The following is a 22327-nucleotide window of genomic DNA, read 5'->3' on the forward strand; positions in this document are numbered from 1 at the left end:
TGTGTTGCATTGAATGCTGCTCCGGATGGTCCTATAACCTTCAAGAGCAGCTTTTCAAGAGGGAGTAAAAGACTGCAAAGGGAAGGGAGCCCTGAAATGGCCTAGTATATGCATGAAACGTTGTGCACAGCCTTTCAGATCACAGTCTTATTTCCAAGGGACTTGTTTTACTAAATGCAAAGTTTGATGCCGAACTAAAACCTGTTGCCAGTTGAGACATTTGTTTCCCTTCCTACAGTGCTCTCTTTCTCCTTTTCCTAACCAATGAATCTTGCTGGTCTGGGATATAATTTATTCATAACTTATGACAAGTCTCATTACCTGCAGCAAGTTACCCTATATATATATATATTTGAAAAAGGCTTTGAACAATTTTGACCTATTTTTCTAGCTTTCTTTTAATAGCTCTCAAGAGAATTGGCATGAGATTACTGAACTCACCCTCTTCCTCTTTCGTTTCTTTGTTACTAGTTGGAAAGCACACAGATACACAAGCATGCAGAATATTACGATTTCCATCACATCTGTGGCTGAGGAAAGTTTGCAGCATTTGTGGATTCTGATCCAAGACAACAGCTTGCTCGAAGTTCATCAGATACTGTCTGCAGGCCTCATAGTCACATCGGAGAATATGCTGCATTAAAGTTTGCTTCTGCACTCAGAAAAATTGAAAGATGTTAATAAAACAAAAGCAAGTAACATTACTTTGTCCTATGATACTGTATGCATCCTGTTTTAGCACAAATATGCTGCCCTGAACTAAATGGAGGCCAGGATGCATATACAATAAATGAATAAAAATGTGGTCCTTTTTTAAAGTGCTTTATATAAAAATGACAAATTATACCAGGAGGATTTTAGCTGTCAAGTGCAGGATCAAGAAACTAATTTGAAAACAGGCAGATTTTGCTATACACCAGCTGTGGTGCTTTCAAATTTGCTTGTATGGCATACTAATTCTATAAGATCCTATAAGTTTAGGATCTCAATGTCTGTTGATATAAAATCAACAGCCAAGGAATAATTAAGTCAGCTCTAACCTGTACAGAATTTAAGATGAAACCAAAGCTGTCTGTGATGATAGTGGCGCTCCTTACTTTCCTTAGTACCTAGTCACAAAAGTACATCCTTCTAAAGAGGATTCCCAAGTAATGCAATGAAATACAGTTTTACTTAGTCATGTAGTTAAATTTTTAAAAATCTTTATAGCCCATTTTTCCTATCCAAAGAGTAGTCACCTAAAGTTGCTTACAAATAAAAAGCAAATGTAAAAGCAACAATAATATTTTAAAACACAAATTAACAAAACTAGAAACAGCAGCAAAAAAGCAAACATACAAAGAACAGCACTAGCAATCAATATTTAAGTAGCAACAGAATCAATATCTTTAAAAAGCTGTTTTCAAATGCTAGCAGAATATAAAAAAGAAAACGTATTTTAGCATTATGAAAAAAGCATTTTGAATACCAAGATATTCTGTCATTTTAACTGTTATTTAAAGTTGCACAGTTAATTTCTGAGGGGTTGAACAATTTAAAACCAAACATGATACCAGAAAAATGATGTCCACAAACCACTGTCCCAGTAAAGCAAAGAGAGGATGAATTGCACATGCCTGCTTACTCAGAAGGCTACGCACCTGTGAGAGATTATGCAGAGGTGCTCTTTTAGGCTGGGCCCCTACTGACCCACTTAGAAGTGGAAATGTGGAGCCAACCTACTTTTTAAAATGTCATATTTTATCCCTGCAATAAGGATAATATAGGTGTAGTGCATTTATAAACAATAATAGCAAGCATTCAGCCAGGGCAGAAAACATGAGCATTTGTAGCAGAAAAGGAGACTTCACACTAGACGTAAGCCTCATTTTAGGCAACCACATTTTATAACTAGCAGCAAGCCCTTATAAGCTCTTTTCTAAGTCACGTAACTGTGACATTTAAAATTACTCTGTTTAGATGTATCTGTAAAAAAACAGGTACAATTTATATGAATGAGTTATCCAAAATTTGCAAGATATTATCTCTAAGAGTTATATATATGCATTACCTCAACCGCCATGATAATGATAGCAGCTTTCTTTTTGATGGTTGAATTTGCAGGAAGGTTTGTTAAGGAATGAACCCCCATTCCCAGACTGCTAATAGGAGGAAGATCAAGCCAGTCAGGATCTCTTATTCCACCCATACAATCTTTCGCCATTGGATATATAGTGCCATTTCCATCTCTAAGAATGATTGGAGATTCCTACATAAAAAGCAGATTTTTATGCAGTTCAGATTTTAGTTATTTTTCTTGTTAATTTGTAATTGTTTTGTAGTTATATCTCCTGACACATTTACACCCTTTTGCACTATATCAGGGATCACCAACCTTTTTAGGCCTGTGGAAAGATTTGGATCTTTGAGTGAGTATCATGGGTACCATCCTCTCGGGCCACTTCTCCCCCCTTCCCCTGGATCAGCCCCCCTCCACAGATAGAAAGATGGACAGAAAGTGTGTGTGTGAGTGTTTGTGTGCGAGCGTGCTTGAGAGAGAGTATGAGAGAGAGAGAAAGTATTTCACTTTTTCATGTGATCTGTAAAAGTTGGATTTCAGTAGAATTCATCTCAGCCTTGAAAAGCATATAGAGCTGGAAAAAAAAGAAAGTAGGAATGAGAGTCACTCTCTTCACTTTCTCTGTCAGCTCTGTGTACTTTTCAAGGGAGAACAAGGTAGCCACCCTCGCCACCAGTGGCAGAAAGGGTCAGAGAAAGGCCTCAAGGTCACCTGTGCACTCACAGGCACAATGTTGGCAATGCCTGCACTATCGAAGAACATTTCTTATTTCAATTTATTCTCCCTTGTCTGCTTCAGAAGGCACCTGAATGTCGTTCTTTGGGTTACCCTTTCCCATTTCAAGGTTAGAAGGATACAGAATGATTAGTACCATCTCCTAGGGTAGCCCATCACCCCTTTTAAGGAAAGCCCAACCCAGCCACAGCAGCTTTTTCCACAAAGCAGACATACATGAAGCTTCTCTGAGTGGGAAGGGCACGTTGGCCCATCTGACTGCCAACAATACTATCACTGAAGAAACCATAGTAAAGCTTTCACCATCTCATTTTTGTTCTGCTGATAATATCAGGGGGGGTTATCAGATGGCTTCCCCAAAGACAACTGTTAACTGGAACATCATTTCCTTCCTGACTCCAGTCTTTCTCCTCGACTGCACAAATATCCAGGAGAAATCAGTGACAAGGGCTGACAAGGGCTGGCTAGGGCACCTGGCCTCCCAGCAGCAGAGTCACTGCACTTACCAGGAGGGAGAGTGGGGTAAGATAGGCATGAGGCAACAGGGAGGTCAGTACTATGCAGGTGCATAGCCTGATCCCTCCCTATACCATTAATTTACCCACCCTTTATCTCTTCCTTCATCAGATATAAATCAAAAGCACTGACAGCCAAGTTAACTCTGCCGTAAATAAACTTTTTACAAAACTTATTTAATGGAATATTTTATCAACATTAGAGAAGGCAATGGTAAACCCCCTCTGAATACCGCTTACCATGAAAGGCCTATTCATAGGTTCACCATAAGCCGGAATCGACTTGAAGGCAGTCTATTTCCATTTTTTATCAACATTAAACAAACACATTAAAGAGGTAATGGGGGGGGGGTTAAAATGCATGAAGCTAAGAAGAAACAAACCTGTCCAGCTGTGAAAATAGCGACACTTCTCTCATTCTGCCCAAGGAATGCAATACTGCTTGTGGGGAAATTGTTTTCTTGTTCTGCTTTTCCAGTTGCAAGATCAAAGATGCAATATCTAACCCAACTCCCAGTCTTCAAAACAGCATGTACTCCTAAAAGCATGTAAAAAAAGAAGAAGTAAAAGACACTGAGCAACAGACTATTTCTTCAGAATATTATTTCTAACAATTAGACTAGTAAATACTGATTGATGACATATAGGTTACTTGGTTTAGGACAAGCATCTTTCTTTTTTTCTTACAAAACCAGCAGAGAAATTGAGAAGGAAAAAAAGTCACCTTTACCTTTTGAATCTACATTCACTGCTAGGATTTCTGTTTTTTCTGGAATACAGAGCTTTTTAGGAGTCCTCTGAAAACAGTCTGGAACTTTTGGTGTCCCACCAGTTTTTACCACCTGTAACACAGGTAGATTTCTGTAAATCCAATAACAATCTAATAAAGTGGCCTAATCCTCCCCTCATTAAGAACATAAGATGTGCTTGAAAAGACGAGGATTCTTCTGCTACAACTGCCAACCAAATGCCTCTGGCAAGCTCACAAGCAGCATACAATGCTGAAAGCCATTCCCTCTTTTTTTGCCCGCAGCATAAAGTAAGGAGAAACATGCCGTCACTGACTATGGAGATTCCACTTAGCGGTCATGGCTAACAGACGATGACTGATTATCCATGAATTTGTGTATCCTTTTTAATGCTATAAACAAATGTCCAGCACTACATCCTACAGTTATGGATTGAAAGTAATTTGTGTGTTGCATGAAGTACTTCCTTTTGCCTGTTGTGAACCTACTGCCAATCAAATTCATAAATGACCCCATACATAATTTTTATATCTTAGTTATTTCTCCCCTTACGATTCTTTCTTTCTAAACTAAAAAAAACTTGTAACATCTTAAAGACTTTCCTCTTAAATGCTACAATTCCTTATATTAGTTCCTCATTGTTGCATCTCCTCCAAGTCTGACATCCTTTTAGAGATGGGGTGACAGAAGTGAACATAAATTCTAAAAATGGTGGCCACAGCAGAAATTAGCTAACAATTTAAATGCCTGTAGTCTTGTCAGCCCATATACCTGGAGTTCATCTATCCTGAGCAACCGACAATCTTGGAGAAGAGAAGATGGATCAGGATCCGAACCAGAGCTGTTTGTACAATTTGCATTAGTAGATGTTCCTGGAAATTTTACAGCAACGTAAGCACCATCCACTTTTAGTACCTATAAAGGAGAACATATTGCATCTAGTGCTGAAATAAAAGTAAACTTTCAGAGGTAAAACTGGAAAGGGGAAAAAAAATTTTTTTAAACCGTACTTTAAATGCCCAGGAACATCAGAGGAACTATCCTGATTGGTAGGGCAATTTGACACATTATTGTTCCATGACATATTTCAGATTCCAGAAACCCAGTTCTGCCAATGGAATGTACCAAAATCCAGCAATTTATAGCTACATTTGGCCAAGGAGTAAGCCTCAACAGAATTTTTCCCATGAAAAGAAACTGCCCCAATGAAGAAGGAAAACGTCTTCTAAAATGTACTGGACAAAAACTATAATAAACGGGGGGGGGGACACTTTGAGAACCCTTCTTTTTTGTTTGTTTACAACTCCCATCAGCCCCAGCAAGCATGCCCAATGGCCAGGGATGATGAGAGTTCTGGTTCAGCAACATCTGGAGGGCCAAAGGTTCCCCACACCTGCACTAGGAAAACTATTTTAACATGAGCTAATCAAATTACTATGACTAGGTTTACTGTAAAATGACTTTCTTCTTGTCTTTTTTAAAGGACTAGTACACAGCAGATAAGAGGAGATTAAAACAGTTTATTTTATACAAACCTTGCCAACAGGAACATTCTTAACATCTTCCACAAACACAACTTCCCTAAGAGACCACTGTTCTTCGTTAACTTTCTCCTCTTCTTTTGGAGCAGGAGTAGATCGTCTCCTTTCTTAAATATGAAAATAGTAACAGGGATTAAAACTCTTTTGGTACAATTTCTGTAAAATGCACATTCTCTGTAAAAAAATGAACATATGGCTACTAATGTAACTTTTCACAAGTGCCTTTCATGAAAAATAGTACAATCTATTGAAGTTTTATGTTGTTAGCTGTTACCCTATAACTATTCCTGTTTTATGGAACATTATTTCTTACATTATTCATTGGAGGTGTTCAGTAATTAAATGTGGATACACTAATATAATTGGCAGAATTAGCACCACAGCCATTTTCAACAGAACACACAAAAATGACATTTTCTCCCCATATAACTTACTATATGGCATTGATGCACTGCTTGCTATTGAAGAGGCATCGCTACAGGTAGAAGCTGGAGACGGTGGTGGACCCATTTCAGTTTTCACAGGTTCCTGTTTGCTTTCAGGCCTAGGATTTCAAAAATATAAATTGTTAAATTTATTTTCTATTAATGCAATGTGAAGACTAGCCAACATTTTGGACAAAGCTGCCAACTTTGTGTCTTTTTTTTTAAGTGAACACAACGTTTTGCTAAGTGACACTTGATGTTACAATATTCAGAAGAACTGTTTCAAGTCATTTTCAGACCAGAAATACCACCACCATTAGCATGTATCAGAAAAGTCAATACACTTAGAATGTGCTTTCCCAATATTTGAAGGTAATGCATTTCTCACACAAAGACTGGCCTGTGTAACTGCTTCACTCAAGTAGTTAGTTGCTTGACAGCCTTCAGAGAAATATTTACAGCTCACTATTGCACTCAAGGGTAATTTTGTTTAGTTTAGAAAACTAGTGAGGAGCTTAAGTACAGATATCCACAATTTACTGCCAGTTCAGATCCTTTTCAGCCACAATCTAATATGTTCCTCACAAAAGTTTAGAACACTTACTTTGCTTCTGTAGTTTTACTAGCTTTGTCCATGTTCTTTAAGCTCTCTGGTGACCGAAGCTGAAACCTACAGCTGTCATTCATATTCCAAACAGATTCCATTAAGACACCGACTTTAGGAATTCCAGCACTAATTGAAAAAGCAACTGCTCCAGCATGATAGAGAGGATTATTTCTCAAACACACCTGCAATCAAGAAGGGAAAATCAGCTATTTATTCCAAATGAAGCATCAAAATGTAGAAACAAAAATTTTGAAGCGGTAATAATATATAATTATGAGATTCTTCAGTAGTAGCAGTCTGAATCAGGATATACATTAAACATCTTAGCTATAAAAGCTGTACGTGATGCCCTTAATATCTTGTTAAACTACAACCTCCATTACCCCTAACCATTGGCTATCATGGCTGGGGCTGATAAGAGTTGTAGTCAAATAACATCTAGAGGGAACTACAATGGCTATCCTTGCCTTAGGACATGACTGCCTGATCAGGGCACATGGCTGGAAGCAAGGCAACAAGTTTAGGCAAAACAGCAACTACAGGTATACCAACATGTCTGAAACTTCTTAGGTGTAACAGTGACAATACAGAGAGGAAAAGCAGGGAGCCCAATATGGCTCTACTGCAGAGTGTGGGTAGATAGTTTAAGGTTTATCAGTTTAGGATATGGGAACATCTACCTTACAGTACACCTGGAGATCACTGGCACGTGTCACTGTATCATAAAAGAATCTTACAGCACATTAGTTGTCCAATTTGTTGAACAGATGATTTATTTCTTCTCAAAGCTTTACAACATCTCACAGTAAGCCTCTACATACCTCTACATTCTGGTTGTTTTTAATTTTTAACACTGTGTTTTAAGGTTCTTGTAACCTGCCCTGGGACCTCTGGGTGAAGGTGGGCAATTTAACAACAACAACAATAATAATAATACCTGAGTACCAACAGTAATATTTGGCATTGAGGAGATACCAGCACTGGACTTAGGCTTTTTATTTTTGGCTCTGGCCTTTTCCAGCATTTTCTTCCTTTGGCTAAAAGGAATTACACCCCTAGGAGGAAAAAATACTATTTTAACATACAAGAGACACTCATTGTGTCTTTATATTCTACACACATGACTTTCAAGGTGATATGGTATTAATTAAAAGCAAAAGCAGCAAGTTTTCAAATGTTCCTAGGAGAAATTACCACTAATAAAAGAACATAAAATCTGAGAAGCTAACCTTTTATTACCAAGCTCCTGAAAATATTATTCCTGCTTACCGGTAACTATTCTTCAGTGAGTATTCTGTGCAGTCATATGTATGGAACATGCACCTGTATGGACAAAGCATGTCTTTCTAGAAAGCTTGAAAAGGTTGAAACCTCAGGGATAATGGCCACCCTCAATTATACACAGTAGCATTCCACATATGGGGCAAGGAGGCAGAGGTCAGCTTAGTTCTGCCTACCTACCATTGTATACAGCAAGCCCAAGGAACCCCTTTTGAAAGTGTATTATTATTTATGCCCACTGCCTTCAAAAAGGCAGTGGTGTGACCCTGCTTGAAGAGGTTGTCTGAATCCAGAAATTTTAGAAAACTACCATATAGTATCTAATATTCCCTTCCTGGGCATGGTGATCAAGAAGGAAGGGGTAGCCAGCTGCAGCCATGCCTGGAGGAAGCCGATTATCTAGATCCATTCTGGTTTCAGAACAGAAACAGCCTTGATGGCCCTAACCAATGACATGTTGGTTCTCCATCTGTCATTGGTTTTTGTCACCATTGACCATAGTGTCTTTCTGGAGCAACTGAAGAAGGTAGGAACTGTATTACAGTGGTTCCACTCCTACCTGGAGGGCTGCTACCAGAAAGAAGTACTAGGAGATTGTTGCTCGGCTCCATGGCTTTTACATTGTGAGGTCCCTGAAGGATCCATTCTGTCTCCTATGCTATTTAACATCTATATGAAACTGTTGGGAGTTGTCATATGGGGATTTGGAGCACAGTGTCATCAGTGTGCTGATGACATGCAGCTCTATCACTCCATTTCAACTGAATAAGAAGAGACTGTGAAGGTGTTGGGCAGGTGTCTGGAGGCAATGAAGGGTTGCATGGGGGCCAACAAACCGAGGCTGAATCCTGTTAAGACAGAAGTGCTCTGGGTGGGTGATTCCCGTGTCTGTGAAATAGGTTTATGACCTGTTTTGGGAGGGATTGTTCTTCCCCTGAAGGAAAGATTTCATAGTCTGAGAGTACTCCAGGATTCCAGCTTGTCACAAGAGTCCCAAGTGGCTTCTGTGGCTAAGAGTACTTATATCCAATTGAGGCTGATTTGCCAGGTTGGGCCATGCCTGGACCAGGAAAGCCTGGCCTCAGTTGTCCATGCTCTGGTGACTTCCTGTCTGGGCCCCTGTAATACACTGTATGTGGGGCGGCCCTTGTGAATGGTCCAGAGGCTGCAGCTAGTTCAGGATGTGGCTGCTAGACTGGTAAGTGGGGCAACCTGATGGGACCATGCATCACCAGTCCTGAAAGTGCTTCACTGGCTGCCAGTCAGCCACTAGGCCCAATTCAAGGCATCAGTGATAACTGGGACCAGGTGGTCCGAACATATAACACCGATTCTGGCCCGCTTGCACTGGTTGCCTATGTTTCCGGGCCCGATTCAAGGTGCTGGTTTTAACCTATAAAGCCTTGCATGGCACGGGGCCACAATACCTGATGGAACGTCTCTCCTGATACGAACCTACCCATACACTCCGCTCAACATCAAAGGCCCTCCTCCGGGTGCCTACTCAGAGAGAAGCCCGGAAGGTGACAACAAGAAAAAGGGCCTTCTCAGTGGTGGCCTCCAAACTATGGAATATTCTTCCTGATGAGGTACGCCTGGCGCCAACATTACTATCTTTTCGGCGCCAGGTAAAAACCTTCCTCTTCTCCCAGGCATTTTCGTTTTAGTTTTTTAGCTTTTAGTATTTTAGTATTTCAGCTTTTTAATATTTAATATGCATTTGTATGTGTATACATATGCTTTAATTTTTGATATCATTAATGTATGTTTAAATTGCTTGATATGTGGTTTTAATTGTATATTCAGATGTTTTACTTGTTGTGAACCGCCCAGAGAGCTTCGGCTATGGGGCGGTATATAAATTGAATTAATAAATAATAAATAAATAAACATAAAGCCCTCAACTATTTGGGGCCCAAGTCTCTAAAAGAGCAACTTCCCCACTATCAACCATCTCAGACTCTATAATCAGCAGGTGAGAGAGACCTTGATGATGGTGCCACCACCAAGTGCCGTCTGGTTGGTACTGACCCATTATAAGGCCTTTTCAGTGATGGTTCCCCATTTGTAGAATGCCCTCCCCAGCGAGGTGCATCTATCTCCATCACTACTGACTTCCAGGAGGAATCTGAAAACCTTCCTGTTTACCCAGTCATCTGATGGCTGAAGGGGACTGTTCTTGCAATCTGAAGACCTGATGAAAGAAGACGGTTCAGAAACTGCAGCTTGTGCAAAATGCAGTGGCCAGATTGGTAACAGGGACCAGACGGTCCGAACATATAAAACCGATTCTGGCCCGTTTGCATTGGCTGTCTGTATGTTTCCAAGCTCTATTCAAGGTGCTGGTTTTAACCTATAAAGCCTTACACAGCTTGGGACCACAATACCTGATGGAACGCCTCTCCCGATATGAACCCACCCGTACACTACGCTCAACATCAAAGGCCCTCCTCCGGGTGCCTACTCCAAGGGAAGCTCGGAGGGTGGCAACAAGTGGTGCCCCCCAAATTATGCAATGATATTTCTGACGAAGTACGCCTGGAGCCAACATTGTTATCTTTTCGGCGCCAGGTCAAGACTTTCCTCTTCTCCCAGGCATTTTAGCATGTGTTTTTAAATTGTTTTAAATTGTTTTTAAAAGATGTGTTTTAAATTTGTATATTTGTTTTTAATGTTTTTAGTTACTGTAAACTGCCCAGAGAGCTTCGGCTATGGGGCGGTATATAAATACAATAGATAAATAATAAATGTTTTTAACTTTTTTGTAGTACGCTTTTCTTTGTCTTATTAAATTGTTTTGTTTATGTTTGCCACCCTGGGCTCCTTCATCATCGTAACTGATACCATGGCGGTATACAATAGGCATGAATAAAAGAAATCATGCCAAAAATACAACATCATGCATAAAGCATTTAGAGGAAGAAGAAAGAAATGATAGACCCACTACTCAATAAGGATGGTGAAATGTTAAAAAGGTGATAAAGAGAAGATGGATATGCTCTGTTTTGCCTCCATCTTCTCTGAAAAGATGAACTATATACAACCTCACAAATGGTGAGGGGTCACAATTACAGTTCAAGATTTTTTTAAAAAAGTAATGTTTATTAAGTTTGGAAGAACAAATTACAATAAAGCTAAATAAACTCCCCCCTCTCCCAGATGAGGTGTTCAATGTAAAAATTAACAAGGAACAGAAACCATCAACCATCCATCAAACAAAGGTATCCTTCTGTCCCGTCCAGAGCTGGAACCACGAGATGGAGACGCGGGTGCAATTAAATCTTGCTTTATTAGAGTAATGGATACATCTAGGACATTGCGCTTCATATAGAAACCTGCCTTACTCACTAGAAACCCCTAACTACACTCTAGACATGCTCTGCGGTGTGTGAAGGAAGTTGACTCAGCGACTCCCCTCTTTGAGAGGCCAGCTTATGTAGGGAAGGTTTTTGATCGTAATCTCTGACTCCTTCATAAGTCCTGTCTCTGCCCTGTCCGTTTCTCATGGCGGCGGGCACGGGGCATGGGGGGGCGTTTTTCCAACGGCTCATCAGAAGACACCTGCTCTTGGGCTGCAGGCTCGAGGTCAGGAGGTGGTGTCGAGGTGGTGTCATGCTGGAAGCATCCTGGGAACTGCTTGGCAAGGGAGGAGTTGGTACAACCTCTGGGGCGTACCCTGATGGGCCCTCGGGAACGACTGGGGGCAGCGCACTCTCCTGTACGGAGCTCACGCCACCCGTGGGAATTGGCTGGAGTTCAAGTTCACCGCCCCCCCAAAGGTCCCGAGCACACTCAACAACTCCTTGGTCTTCCGCACCTTCTGGCAGCTGAGGCGCCTGAAACTCATGCCTCTCCCCTCCCTGCTCCTTCAGGGAGAGCCAAGGCTCAACATCTTCCACAATTTGTTGTGGGCTGTTGGTGGCCTATATCCATGCTCTTTCGTTGTAGTGTATGTAATAAAAATTCTATACTGAACAAAATTTATCCGACTTTTTGTGTGTCTTTCGTTTCCACATAGCCTAGATTTGTTTCTACATAACAGCAATATCCTAAAGTTCCTGGAACCAAATTTACAGTTCAAGATTGATAAGGAGTTGGTCAGGAAATACCTAACTACCTTAAAGGAGTGCAAGTCATCATGGCCTGATGAATTTCATCCCCCTGTTATAAAGGAACTTGCTGATACACTCATACTCACAGAACTTCATCTCATCTTTGAGAAATCCTGGAAGCGAGGAGCCACAGGACTGGACACAGGCAAATATTGCTTCCAAGCCATGAGAAGTAATATTTCCATTTTATTCTGCACTAAGTAGAACTCATCTGGAGTACTGTGTCCAGTTCTGGGTGTTGCGCTTTTAAGAAGGCTGTAGGCAAATTGCAACAGGTTGTCCTATGAAGGAACTGCGTATGTTTAGCCTGGAGAAGAGAAACCTTCAGGGGAATATTCAAATACCTGAACCATCACATAGGTCAAAGATTTGTTCCAAACCTGTCTGGGGTAGCAGATATTTCATGAGCTTACAGGATGGTAAATTACAATTGATTATCAAGATAAAATTCTTGACAGTGAAAGCAATTTGGCAATGGACTCCATTTCATCGATGGTGGACTATGCATCACTGGAGGTCTTCAACCAGTCTGGGCTGCCATCTGCTGGGGGTGCGCTAGCTCTGTATCTCCTGTTTCAAGAAGGACTAGATGGTCTTTGAAGTCCCCTGCAATTCTACGATTCAATGTGCAATTGTCAAAGGCGGGGCCAATGGGCCACACAATCTTGATGGCAGACCCAGCAGCATGGTTCTCCTCCCCATTCACTGTAAGCATGAAAAAGGTTTGAAAGGAGCTGTGGTGTTGTAGACATCAGAACTCTTCTTCACTTTGTATTGTGATCACAGAACAAGAAGTTAGATTGATTGATTGACTGACTGATTGATTATTTGATTTATATCCCGCCCTTCCTCCCAGCAGGAGCCTAGATGAAGGTATCCAAGGATGGTCAAATGCTTCCTGGTACCAGAGGGCTTTGACATGTTCAATTTAAGAACATAAAAAGAGCCTGCTGAATCAGGCCAGTGGCCCATTCAGTATCCTGTTCTCACAGTGGCCATCCAGATGCCTAGGGGAATTTCTTATCCCTCTTTGACAACCTGCTGCATGCAAACTGAAAGATAGCTGCTACCATAGCTTCATGGCTCGCTGCTGGATCAACAAGGGCTTAGAGAGCTGGCTGCTAATGGATAAACCATGACAGGAGGATCTTAAGATAGTCTTAGAAGCTGGGACGAGTTTAGCTGATGTGGAAGCTTGATACCTCCAACATATTATACCAAAAGCTTGGACAACAAGGCTTTGAAACTGTTAGAGAATTTAACAGAAGCCACTGCCTAGACTAGATGGAACATAAGGAATCTCACACTGGATGAAGAGTAGCTCACACTGGATGAAGAGTAGCTCACACTGGCCTCATAGAATTTAGGGAATCTGAACAGAATCCCTGAGGAAAGTGCTAAAGGAGCAAAAGGAAAGAGGCATTGAAGACAGAAGCCTACAAAAATGGTGAATACCAAGATGAAGTCTTATGGGCAGGGTAATAACTTTCCATCCACATGACAGCCTGAACCATGGAGCTCGTGAATGTCGCCTAAGCAAACAAAGCAAGAGATCTGAAAATCTCACTCTGGGATCTTGAGACCACATTCATAGCTCTTATTAAGCAGAGGTTTACTTACCAGAGAGTAAGGTAGCAAAAACATTTCATAGAAATCATAAGGCAAAATTAAAAAAACCCTGAATGCATTCTGTGCCCAAAAAGGAAGAGAGGAAAAGCACTGGTTACACCTCTTTCCCCAATGTGTGGAATGTGACAGTTCATGAGGCAGAAGGGAGGGCAGCACTCCTAATCTTCTAAAGCTTTCTAGACGGCTCCAGCTACAATTTGAGCAACCACACACAGGACTGCACAAAAAGAACTTATCTTGCTGAACAGTATCACTTAAATGGTTAAACCAATTAAAGATAACTTGTTCTCCTGCATTGTTTATTATGACTACAACTTTTAATTTAACTTAATTATTAAAAGGTTTTAGGCTGCCTTTTTGGACAAAGTCCTCTCAAGGTGACATACACAACATGTACCACAAAACAAAGTAATATTATTGAAACTTTGATACACACTTGGTACAAAATAAATTTACTATCAATTTCAATTCACCTTTTCAATCATAGTGTCTGGAAGAATTAGGAAACACTTATACTTATGGGAAGAGCCATAAATCAGTGGTAGAACATCTGCTTTGCATGCAGAAACTCCCATGTTCAATCTCTGCTATCTCCAGGCAGGGCTGGGAATGTCCCCTGCCTAAAACCTGGAGAGCTGCTGCCAGTCAGTGTAGACAAATACTGAGCTAGATGGACCAATGGTCTGCTTCAGTATAAGATAGCTTCCTATGTTCTTCTCTATAAATAAATGCTTTAAGCCATTACAAAGCTGTCTAGCCTTGCAGGAGGCACAGAAGAGTTAAGACAGTTTCAGATTAACTTCCTCCCTGCACAGGCGCTCAAACTGGCACTCATATGGCACATAAAATCTTATTTCATGATGAAAATCAACCAAACGCTATTAATGAGCAACTTGGCTTTTATGCTAGTCCAGTCACAAATCCCCAATGAGGGAATGGAAGTAAATTTTAGCAGTTAGAACTTTTATATTACATCCCTGCTTTGAAGCATATTTTCACAAGTTAAAACCCTAGAATAACTCAGTATATAAAGATATTATTTGACCGCCCCCCAATTGCCAACACAAACTGATTCAGAGTAAGATGCTTAACCATCTGCGATGACATGACTCAACTATAATCATCATAGCTGTGACTTTGACAACTCTTATAGTAAAATCAGCCTTGCAATAACCATTTATTTATAGGTCCTCCATTATATGCACAGAAATATTTAAAACACTATAGTAAAGCCGTGAAGGTTTGTTACAGTAATAAAGTATTAACTCTATATGTAAAAGCAACTTCTTCATCATTAAATACAAAATTCATTCAAAGAATTCAACTTCAAGTAAATTCAATGCTTTGACAAGAACATGCTCTCACATAAAGAAATACAGTCCTTCCCTTCAAAGCAATACGGCCTGTGTGAATAAGCCTAATTAATTTTAACTAGAAGGTAAAATCCAGTTCCATTATAACAACAGAAAGGAGTCTATTAACATGAACAGGTAAATTCACTATACCTTAGTGACCCAGTTCATATGTCATGATAAACCAGAGTTATTGGTTAGTATGAACATTCCAATCTTGCCCACTTTGCTCCAACGGGCTAGAACATCGGACAAACAAACCATGGTCACTGGCTAGTCTTATGCATGAACTGGAGAAAATGGTTCATTTCGCTCAAATAAACTATAGTCAGTGAACTAAGAACAAACCTTGACTACAGATTGTGGCTCAGAGTGAAATAAACCATAATCTCTAATATGGACAAAAGGCTAAGTCAGGAATCATAGTTTGTTTCTCCCATGCATTTTCCTCTACTGATTTTCAAAGAGCAAAAACCATATTTGGACCCTGAACTGAAATATACACTTACCACCAGTACAAATTATTCTCCAACTGAGCACAGGTATAAAGGGCACAACAATGCAGTGAAACTATCCGTTCTCCTTGAAGTTCTGAGTAAGTCTGCGCAGTATGTTCTAGTTTAGAAGCTACAGAACTCAAGGTTTCATCTACCCAGGTAGCTACCTAAAGGAAAAGAGCACAGATCTGCAGTGGATCTTAACACACATACACCTTTGTATTCATGCAGGACATAAAATAAAATGTAATGTAACACAGTGCTTATTCATGTGAAACCACTTCTAGTATTATGCTTTGAAGTTCTGTTCAGGTACTGGTTCTACACATCTTGCCCCTGCTCCAACAGAAATAGCTCAAATGATCACAGAACTCCCCCCTCTGTAATAATTTCCCACTGTACCCACACGTGCAGTTCTCTGCAGTTATCTTCTTCCTTCTTTGAAATGAAAGGGAAGCTTTTGGCGGTACGGCCAAGTTGTGCATCTGGTGGACAGCATAGAGCGCTGTTGAGAGGGGTTCTTATCTTTATTTAGAAATCAGGTTGCTTCATCTCAGAAATTATTCTAGACAATTTGGACTAGCAACTTTTTATACAAAGAATGAGCAACTTGTTAACCACTTGAGACCACAGGCAAAGTTTGTCATTATATGTAAAACAAGCCTATTTCTAAAAGCTTATGGGCTAGAAATATTTAAGCTTTCTAAGACACAAGGCCAATAAAGCCTCAAGGGTCATACACAACCCAGAAACAGCCCATTTTCCTCAGGTAGCCTGACATCATGTGGGTTATAACTCCACCTAGTGTTCAAAGGCAAGAATGGATTGAAGTCAAGACCTGCGGCATCAAGCCCCTCCCACTCGTTTCATTCTTGCCTTCGTCCGAGGCTGTTGGATATTATTAGCGTCGCATAGAGTTTCTAGCTAAGTTACTGTTTTGTGTGTATTGTGTGTGAGGATTTTTTTCCCTCTCGTTTCCTTCCCTCTTCTCTGTTGGATAGAGTGTGTGGGACTGATTGCGTTCCCCTTCCTTGCATTGTTTTCCCTGACTGGGAGTTGTTTGGGGGGTTTTTTTGCTTATTAGGTTTCCTCTCCCCACCTTTTTACCTTTGCTGAGGGTTGTGGCAGCTGCCATTCCCTTGGCTGGGAGCCCACGGCTGTGGCTCCCCCTTCCAATTTGAACAGGGATTTTCAGGCGGCGGAGGCTTGTACGTTCGCACAAGGAGTCTCGGCTTCAGCTCCCGCTGTGACGATCGTAACGCTGCCTCGCTTGTTCTTGCTGCCTGCTTCTGCGGCGGTTTGGCTATTTAGCGGCCAGGAATCTACGGCTGCGGTCCCCTCCTGCTTCAAATAGGCTATGACAACCTTGTTTTGAGCCATTGGGCTGTCCCCCCGCCCATTCAGGTTTGCTACTGCGACCATTTTTATAATCCTCTGCGGCTTTTCCTAGCTCTATAGCAGCCATACCAATTAAGCAGAGGCAGTTTTTTGGCTCCAGAAGGCAGCGGTTCTGTAAGGTTGCACATACTTCTCCCCGGCCACCATTGCCTTTCTCCCTGACCAACTGTCACTTTGCTGTTTAGTTTTCCCCGCTCTTTTTAGCAGGGGCCATTTTGTTTGTGTTTTCCCCACTCTTTCTGTCTAGCTCTGCTGGTTCCTCAAAGCATAGAGTTATTAAGACCTGAGTCTCTCGCCTTAATTTTTAATTGAAAGCACAGATAATCCTGCACAAGACCATACATAGCAACTGGACTGCACTTCACCTCCTGTAGTTTATTCGTGTAATAAGACATTTGGAGCTGTACATTCTCCCCCATCTGTGGGCGTGTACTGAGGCTGTTTGGAACTGTGCATTATATATTAAGGCTATTTGGGACTGTACATTCTCCCCCACCTGTGGGCCTGCACAGAAGTCTATTTGGCCACACCTCCACTGCACTGTGCATTTGGGACTGTACAGATTGACTACACCTCTGCTGCACTGTGCACTTAGGACTGTACTGTGAGCGTGTATGACCTCTCGCCTCACACGACTGTTCTGCACAACTTATCTGCACAGCAGCTGCACTGCACCTCTCCTGCTACGTATTTACTACCGTGGATTTGGAACTGTACATCCTCCCCCACCTGTGGGCGCGTACTGACGTCTCTCTTCTTATGGCTTATCTGCACAGTAACTGCACTGCACCTCTCCTGTTACGTATTGTGTTGGTGATATATATACTGTGCATTCTCCCCCACCTGTGGGCGTGTCCAGAAGTGTGTGTTGGCAATATATATATACTGTACATTCTCCCCCACCTGTGAGCATGTACAGCAGCGTATGTTGGCGATATATACCGTACATTCTCCCCCATCTGCGTGGCGTGTACGAAGAGGGTGTTGGTGTTGCATACCGCACCATACCTTGTGCGTGTATATGGTGGCAGATCAACAGACAGAGACAGCTCATGCTACAGGGGCACAGCAACCGTGTAAGGCCCCAGGGCATCACACGGCTACTAAGCACAAGCAACCCGGACTTCATTCCAAGGCTGTCGCTAAAACCACACACTTATCTTGCCACACCGCTGCCAAGAAAGCACAATACGTGTCTGTCCCAACTTCAGAGGCTCTGGCCAAGACAGATTAACAGCCCTCTTTCATTAACTCACCGGCTCATCTGAGGACGTATTTGAAGGGCTCCCTAGCCAACCAGCTGGGAACTGTCCTTCTCAACCCATGTCATCAACTGGGGCTCATACATCTCACCAGTCAGATGAGACCACTGCTAATTTGCCTCAACAAGGGCACCAGCCTCTGCTCCGCCAAGTACAGTCAGTGACCTTGGATCCTCAGATGGCCGCTCCTGCCCCACATCTGGGATTGCAGATGTCCCCTGAGTTTCTCCCACAGTTGCAGGACTTACTGAGCTTCTTCTCACAAGTGCAGTCAGGGTCACAGGCCAGTCCATTCCCCAGCAAAATGCGCAAAGACATTCTGGCGCTATGAGACATTGTGGCTGCAGTGAGGTACATCCACAACCCTCACCAAATCCCTTTGAGGTTGCTAGAGGCAAGATTGGCGATGGGACTACCGGTTCAGAGGATCCCTCGTTTTTCTTCAAGCTGAGGGAGGTGAGCGGAGCGATGATTCAGTACTGGAGGAGGATGTGTCCTATCGCCTGTTTTCATATGGCCGACTATCTGCCCCTCGCTTGCAGAGTTTTCGATACCTTAGGTCTCCAAACTTTCCAGACTGAATCTGCTATTCCCCGTGTAGGGGACCAAGATTTTGGAATTTACAAGATCGACAGATCACTCTTGTGCCAGATCCCATCGACAAATCTGGCCAAGGAAGAATGGGTTCGCCCGCTGCAGGCACATCGTTTTTTCTGTCCTTGCCATAATCACGGGACTACTGCCTCAGCTATTCAGGCTCTGCTGCAGTTCTCATCTCCTCTAGAGCTTCTATGATGAGGCTGGATGATCTCTTAGATGACCCTATCCAGATCCGATTAGACTACAAAAGGGCCTGCTAATAACTGTCTGACTCTATAGTGCTCTGTAGCGATACCACACCTTCACCATTGTGTGCGTGTATCTAGCTCTCCTGGTGTCATATTGAATCAAGACTATTTCTCTTGGAACCTAGCCTCCATATCACAAATCCTCCCCAATGCCCTGGCATGACACAAAGCCACAAACCACAAGCATTCCTGGCTTCACTCCAAGGCTTTCGACAAAACCAAACATTTAAAAACAGGAGCAGTACTGCATCTTCTCCTTTGTGTGCATGTACTGGCCTCTCTCCATACCGCTCCTCCTATCTTTGTGTGTTTGCTGGTGACATATACCGCAACTCTTGCCTTGTGCATGTATATAATGGGAGATCAGTGGCCAGACGCTTATTCCAGTGCATATTTTCTAATGAGGCCAGATGACAGGTGAGTGTGGACCAGCCCAGGCAACAGGTGAGTCTATATCATGTGAATCACCTCTCGCCCTTTTTGGCTGGTAGCTAGCCAGACTTGGCAGAGGTCTCTTCTACTATTTCGGTGGGGCAGATTGACTCGTTGTCCTCTTATTTGCCTACACCTCCAATGAGTCCATGTCAGAGGTTTCTACTCAGTCATGAAAGCCATATCCAGACGAGTGCGCCGCTGCTTCTGTAGAGTTGTAAGGAGCTCCTCGCTGTTCCTATCAGATCACAGGCACCACTGTGAGGAGGGACTCTCTCACCGCACCTCCCCACGGTGTCCCAGATTCAAGACTACTGCGGAAGGATGGCCTCACTGCTCCTTCCCACTGTGTGCAATTGCTTTGGTTTTTAGAGGCGCTTCTTGGCTACAAGTACCTACCTTGGACCGTAGTTGATGGTACTTCCATGTTCTCGCCCTGGGATACATCTCTGGGCTATGTTCAAAGGTTAACCGATCCCATCTTCTATGTGCACTTGTTGTCTACATGGAGCATCTTGGCGAAGTTTCCACTCTGCCAACATATCCAGACAAGCGGGCTGCTGCTGCTGCAGAACCAGGATAAGTTATCTACGGTCCTGTTAGGCCAGGTCTAAGACCAGTGCGGAACAACACTCTCACTGCCTCTTTCTGCTGTGTATTTATTTGCCCTTTAGTAATGGTTCCACTCGTCTCTCGAACCATGATAAGTATCCACAGTGCCTGTCAGGCCAGGAACTACACCAGTGCGGAAGGACGCTCTCAATGCCCCTCCCTACTGAGTGCAATTATTTGGCTCTCAGAGGACGCCACATCCCCTTCAGTGGTGGGTGGTTGGGCTGATTTAGTGCCTCTGTTGGACTGCTTGAGCTCACTATTATCACCCTTGGGCAGCTCTCTTTGTCTAGGCTGCATTCAGAGTCACTTGGTTGGGCCCTTTCTGGCCTCGCGAATCCAGCCTTTGCCTGCATGTTTAGGTCAGACCTCCACTCTCTCATGCTGGGGTCATTTTGGGCGTCGCCATTCCACTTCTCTTCCTCTACGGAGGTTGCTATTTGGTCTGGGCCGGCTTCCTTCTTCTGTATGGGCATATTTGTGGCCAGATAACCCTGTGTTGGGTGTCTAAATGTCGTTATTTAGGAACAGCACAGCTATAGCCATTTCTTCAGATAGCACTGCTACGTAGCAGCACCTTCAGCAGCAGTCAGTGATTTTCAGCGCTAGCCTTTTCAGCAGCTGTTGCTTCCATGTTTCGCTTAGCCTGCATCAGCGGGAATTTTGCCGGGATGAACGTGACTTGCAGTCTGGACCTTAAGGTAGGTGAGGGGGTCCCACGGTGAGTATAGTAGCCAACCTTGGAACCTCTAGTTTTCCTCCTCACCATTGCATCTGGGCAGCAAGGTTGGGGTTGAGGCTCCTTGTGGAACATGATGGACATTTCTCAGTCTATCCACTACTCTGGAAACGCTTACCCTTTCCCTTAGATCCTGAGGACGTGGCCCAGTTTGCTACTCAGTCTCCTGGCGCAGACAAAGGTGTAGCATTCTCCTGATGAATTCATACCATTCTGTCTATTACTGCAAGGGGTCCAGCTATTTCTCCAGCTTGGCCAGATAGAGAGCATACTCCTCGGCTGGGATTATGTCCGATTTTTTGCATTAACCGCAATATCGGTTTTTCCCACCTTTACCTTGAGCCTGAACTAGCAGGCCTCTTCCAGGAGCAACAGTGGTTCAACCCGGTGCCTCCTCCACAGGCCTAATTTAGTCGAATTGCATTAACCTTAGTTCTCAGTTTAGCCCTCCTTATCTCTGTATATCCTTTGAGGAACCTCAGACTTTCTGTGTTGCATTTATCATTGGTAAATGATGTCTAGCAGAATAAAGTCATGAACTAGGGAGCTGGGGAACTTGTTTCCTGCAGTTTCCTGGGCAGTATCAGCTCCTACAACTTCCATGCAGCCTTGTCAGGCTCATTTCGATGTTCAGCAGCAGGACCCCTGCATCTTCCATAAGGACTTAGTGATATTATGTCTAGACCCATCTTCTCGCCCCAGGGCTTATTCAGATTTACACTGCAACCGGGATATTGTTCTTCCCTCTGTCTGTCCAAATCCTGTCCATCCACTGGAGAAGACCTGGAACTCGTTAGATATCCGGAGGGCCCTCAAGACCTACCTGTCATGAACTCAGGACATACGATCAACGGATTCACTGTTTGTATCCTTTCACCCTCGTAATCTGGGGACATGGCTGTCCAGTTCTACGTTATCTTGTTGATTGTGTGCCTGCATTGCATTGGCCTATGAGTCACTTCAGCTGCCAGTGACCCGTAACATAACAGCACACTCAACTAGGTCAGCAGCCACTTCGGCTGCCTTCGCTACCAATGCACCTCTTGCAGAGCGGCTGTACGGTCTACTCCAAATTCCTTCATAGGACAAGATAGACCATTATGCTTCTGCCGATGTCTCCTTGGGAGCCGTGTGCTGCAACAGGTTCTGTACGACAAGTAATCAAGGTGCGGTCCCTCCCTATTTGGGGCTGCTTTGGTACATCCCACATGATGTCAGGCTACCTGAGGAAAATGTGCCATTGGTATCACCTGAAGGGTGATTTTCTCAGGTAGACTGACATCATGGCCCTCCCTGTTGGAGTTTATCTGGGTACTTTGTATATTTCAAATTCTCACTCTTCAGAGTTATACTATTTAAACTAGTTAGTCAAGTCAAGACCCTTTTCGAACTGTTGAAGTGTCTTTAGTCTCTAGGCTATTATTTGGAACACTGTTTTCCTTGCTGGTAGGCCCGTTGGCCGTTTTTGTCTTCACAGATATATCTCACTTCGGTCTCATCACAAATGAAACTGGAGTGGGAGGGGCTTGATGCC

The 22327-nt window shown here is 42.8% G+C and overlaps 1 protein-coding gene across 4 annotated transcripts in view; it reads right to left on the bottom strand.

Moving 5' to 3' along the window:
* The window catches only part of UBR5 (ubiquitin protein ligase E3 component n-recognin 5), a 114043-nt gene that overhangs the window by 47710 nt on the left and 44006 nt on the right, over nucleotides 1-22327 (bottom strand). For all 4 annotated transcript variants that reach the window (XM_061604601.1, XM_061604593.1, XM_061604586.1 and 1 more), the window contains exons 12-21: nucleotides 15515-15669; nucleotides 7569-7686; nucleotides 6629-6813; nucleotides 6034-6143; nucleotides 5594-5706; nucleotides 4830-4973; nucleotides 4040-4151; nucleotides 3693-3847; nucleotides 2051-2248; nucleotides 442-652 (exon numbers count right to left, since the gene is read on the bottom strand). In XM_061604601.1, coding sequence (XP_061460585.1) covers nucleotides 442-652; nucleotides 2051-2248; nucleotides 3693-3847; nucleotides 4040-4151; nucleotides 4830-4973; nucleotides 5594-5706; nucleotides 6034-6143; nucleotides 6629-6813; nucleotides 7569-7686; nucleotides 15515-15669 — 1501 coding nt within the window. The remainder of the gene's footprint in view (nucleotides 1-441; nucleotides 653-2050; nucleotides 2249-3692; nucleotides 3848-4039; nucleotides 4152-4829; nucleotides 4974-5593; nucleotides 5707-6033; nucleotides 6144-6628; nucleotides 6814-7568; nucleotides 7687-15514; nucleotides 15670-22327) is intronic.

Source organism: Rhineura floridana, chromosome 1 (assembly GCF_030035675.1).
Source record: "Rhineura floridana isolate rRhiFlo1 chromosome 1, rRhiFlo1.hap2, whole genome shotgun sequence".
In the NCBI taxonomy this organism is placed as follows: Eukaryota; Metazoa; Chordata; class Lepidosauria; order Squamata; family Rhineuridae; genus Rhineura; species Rhineura floridana.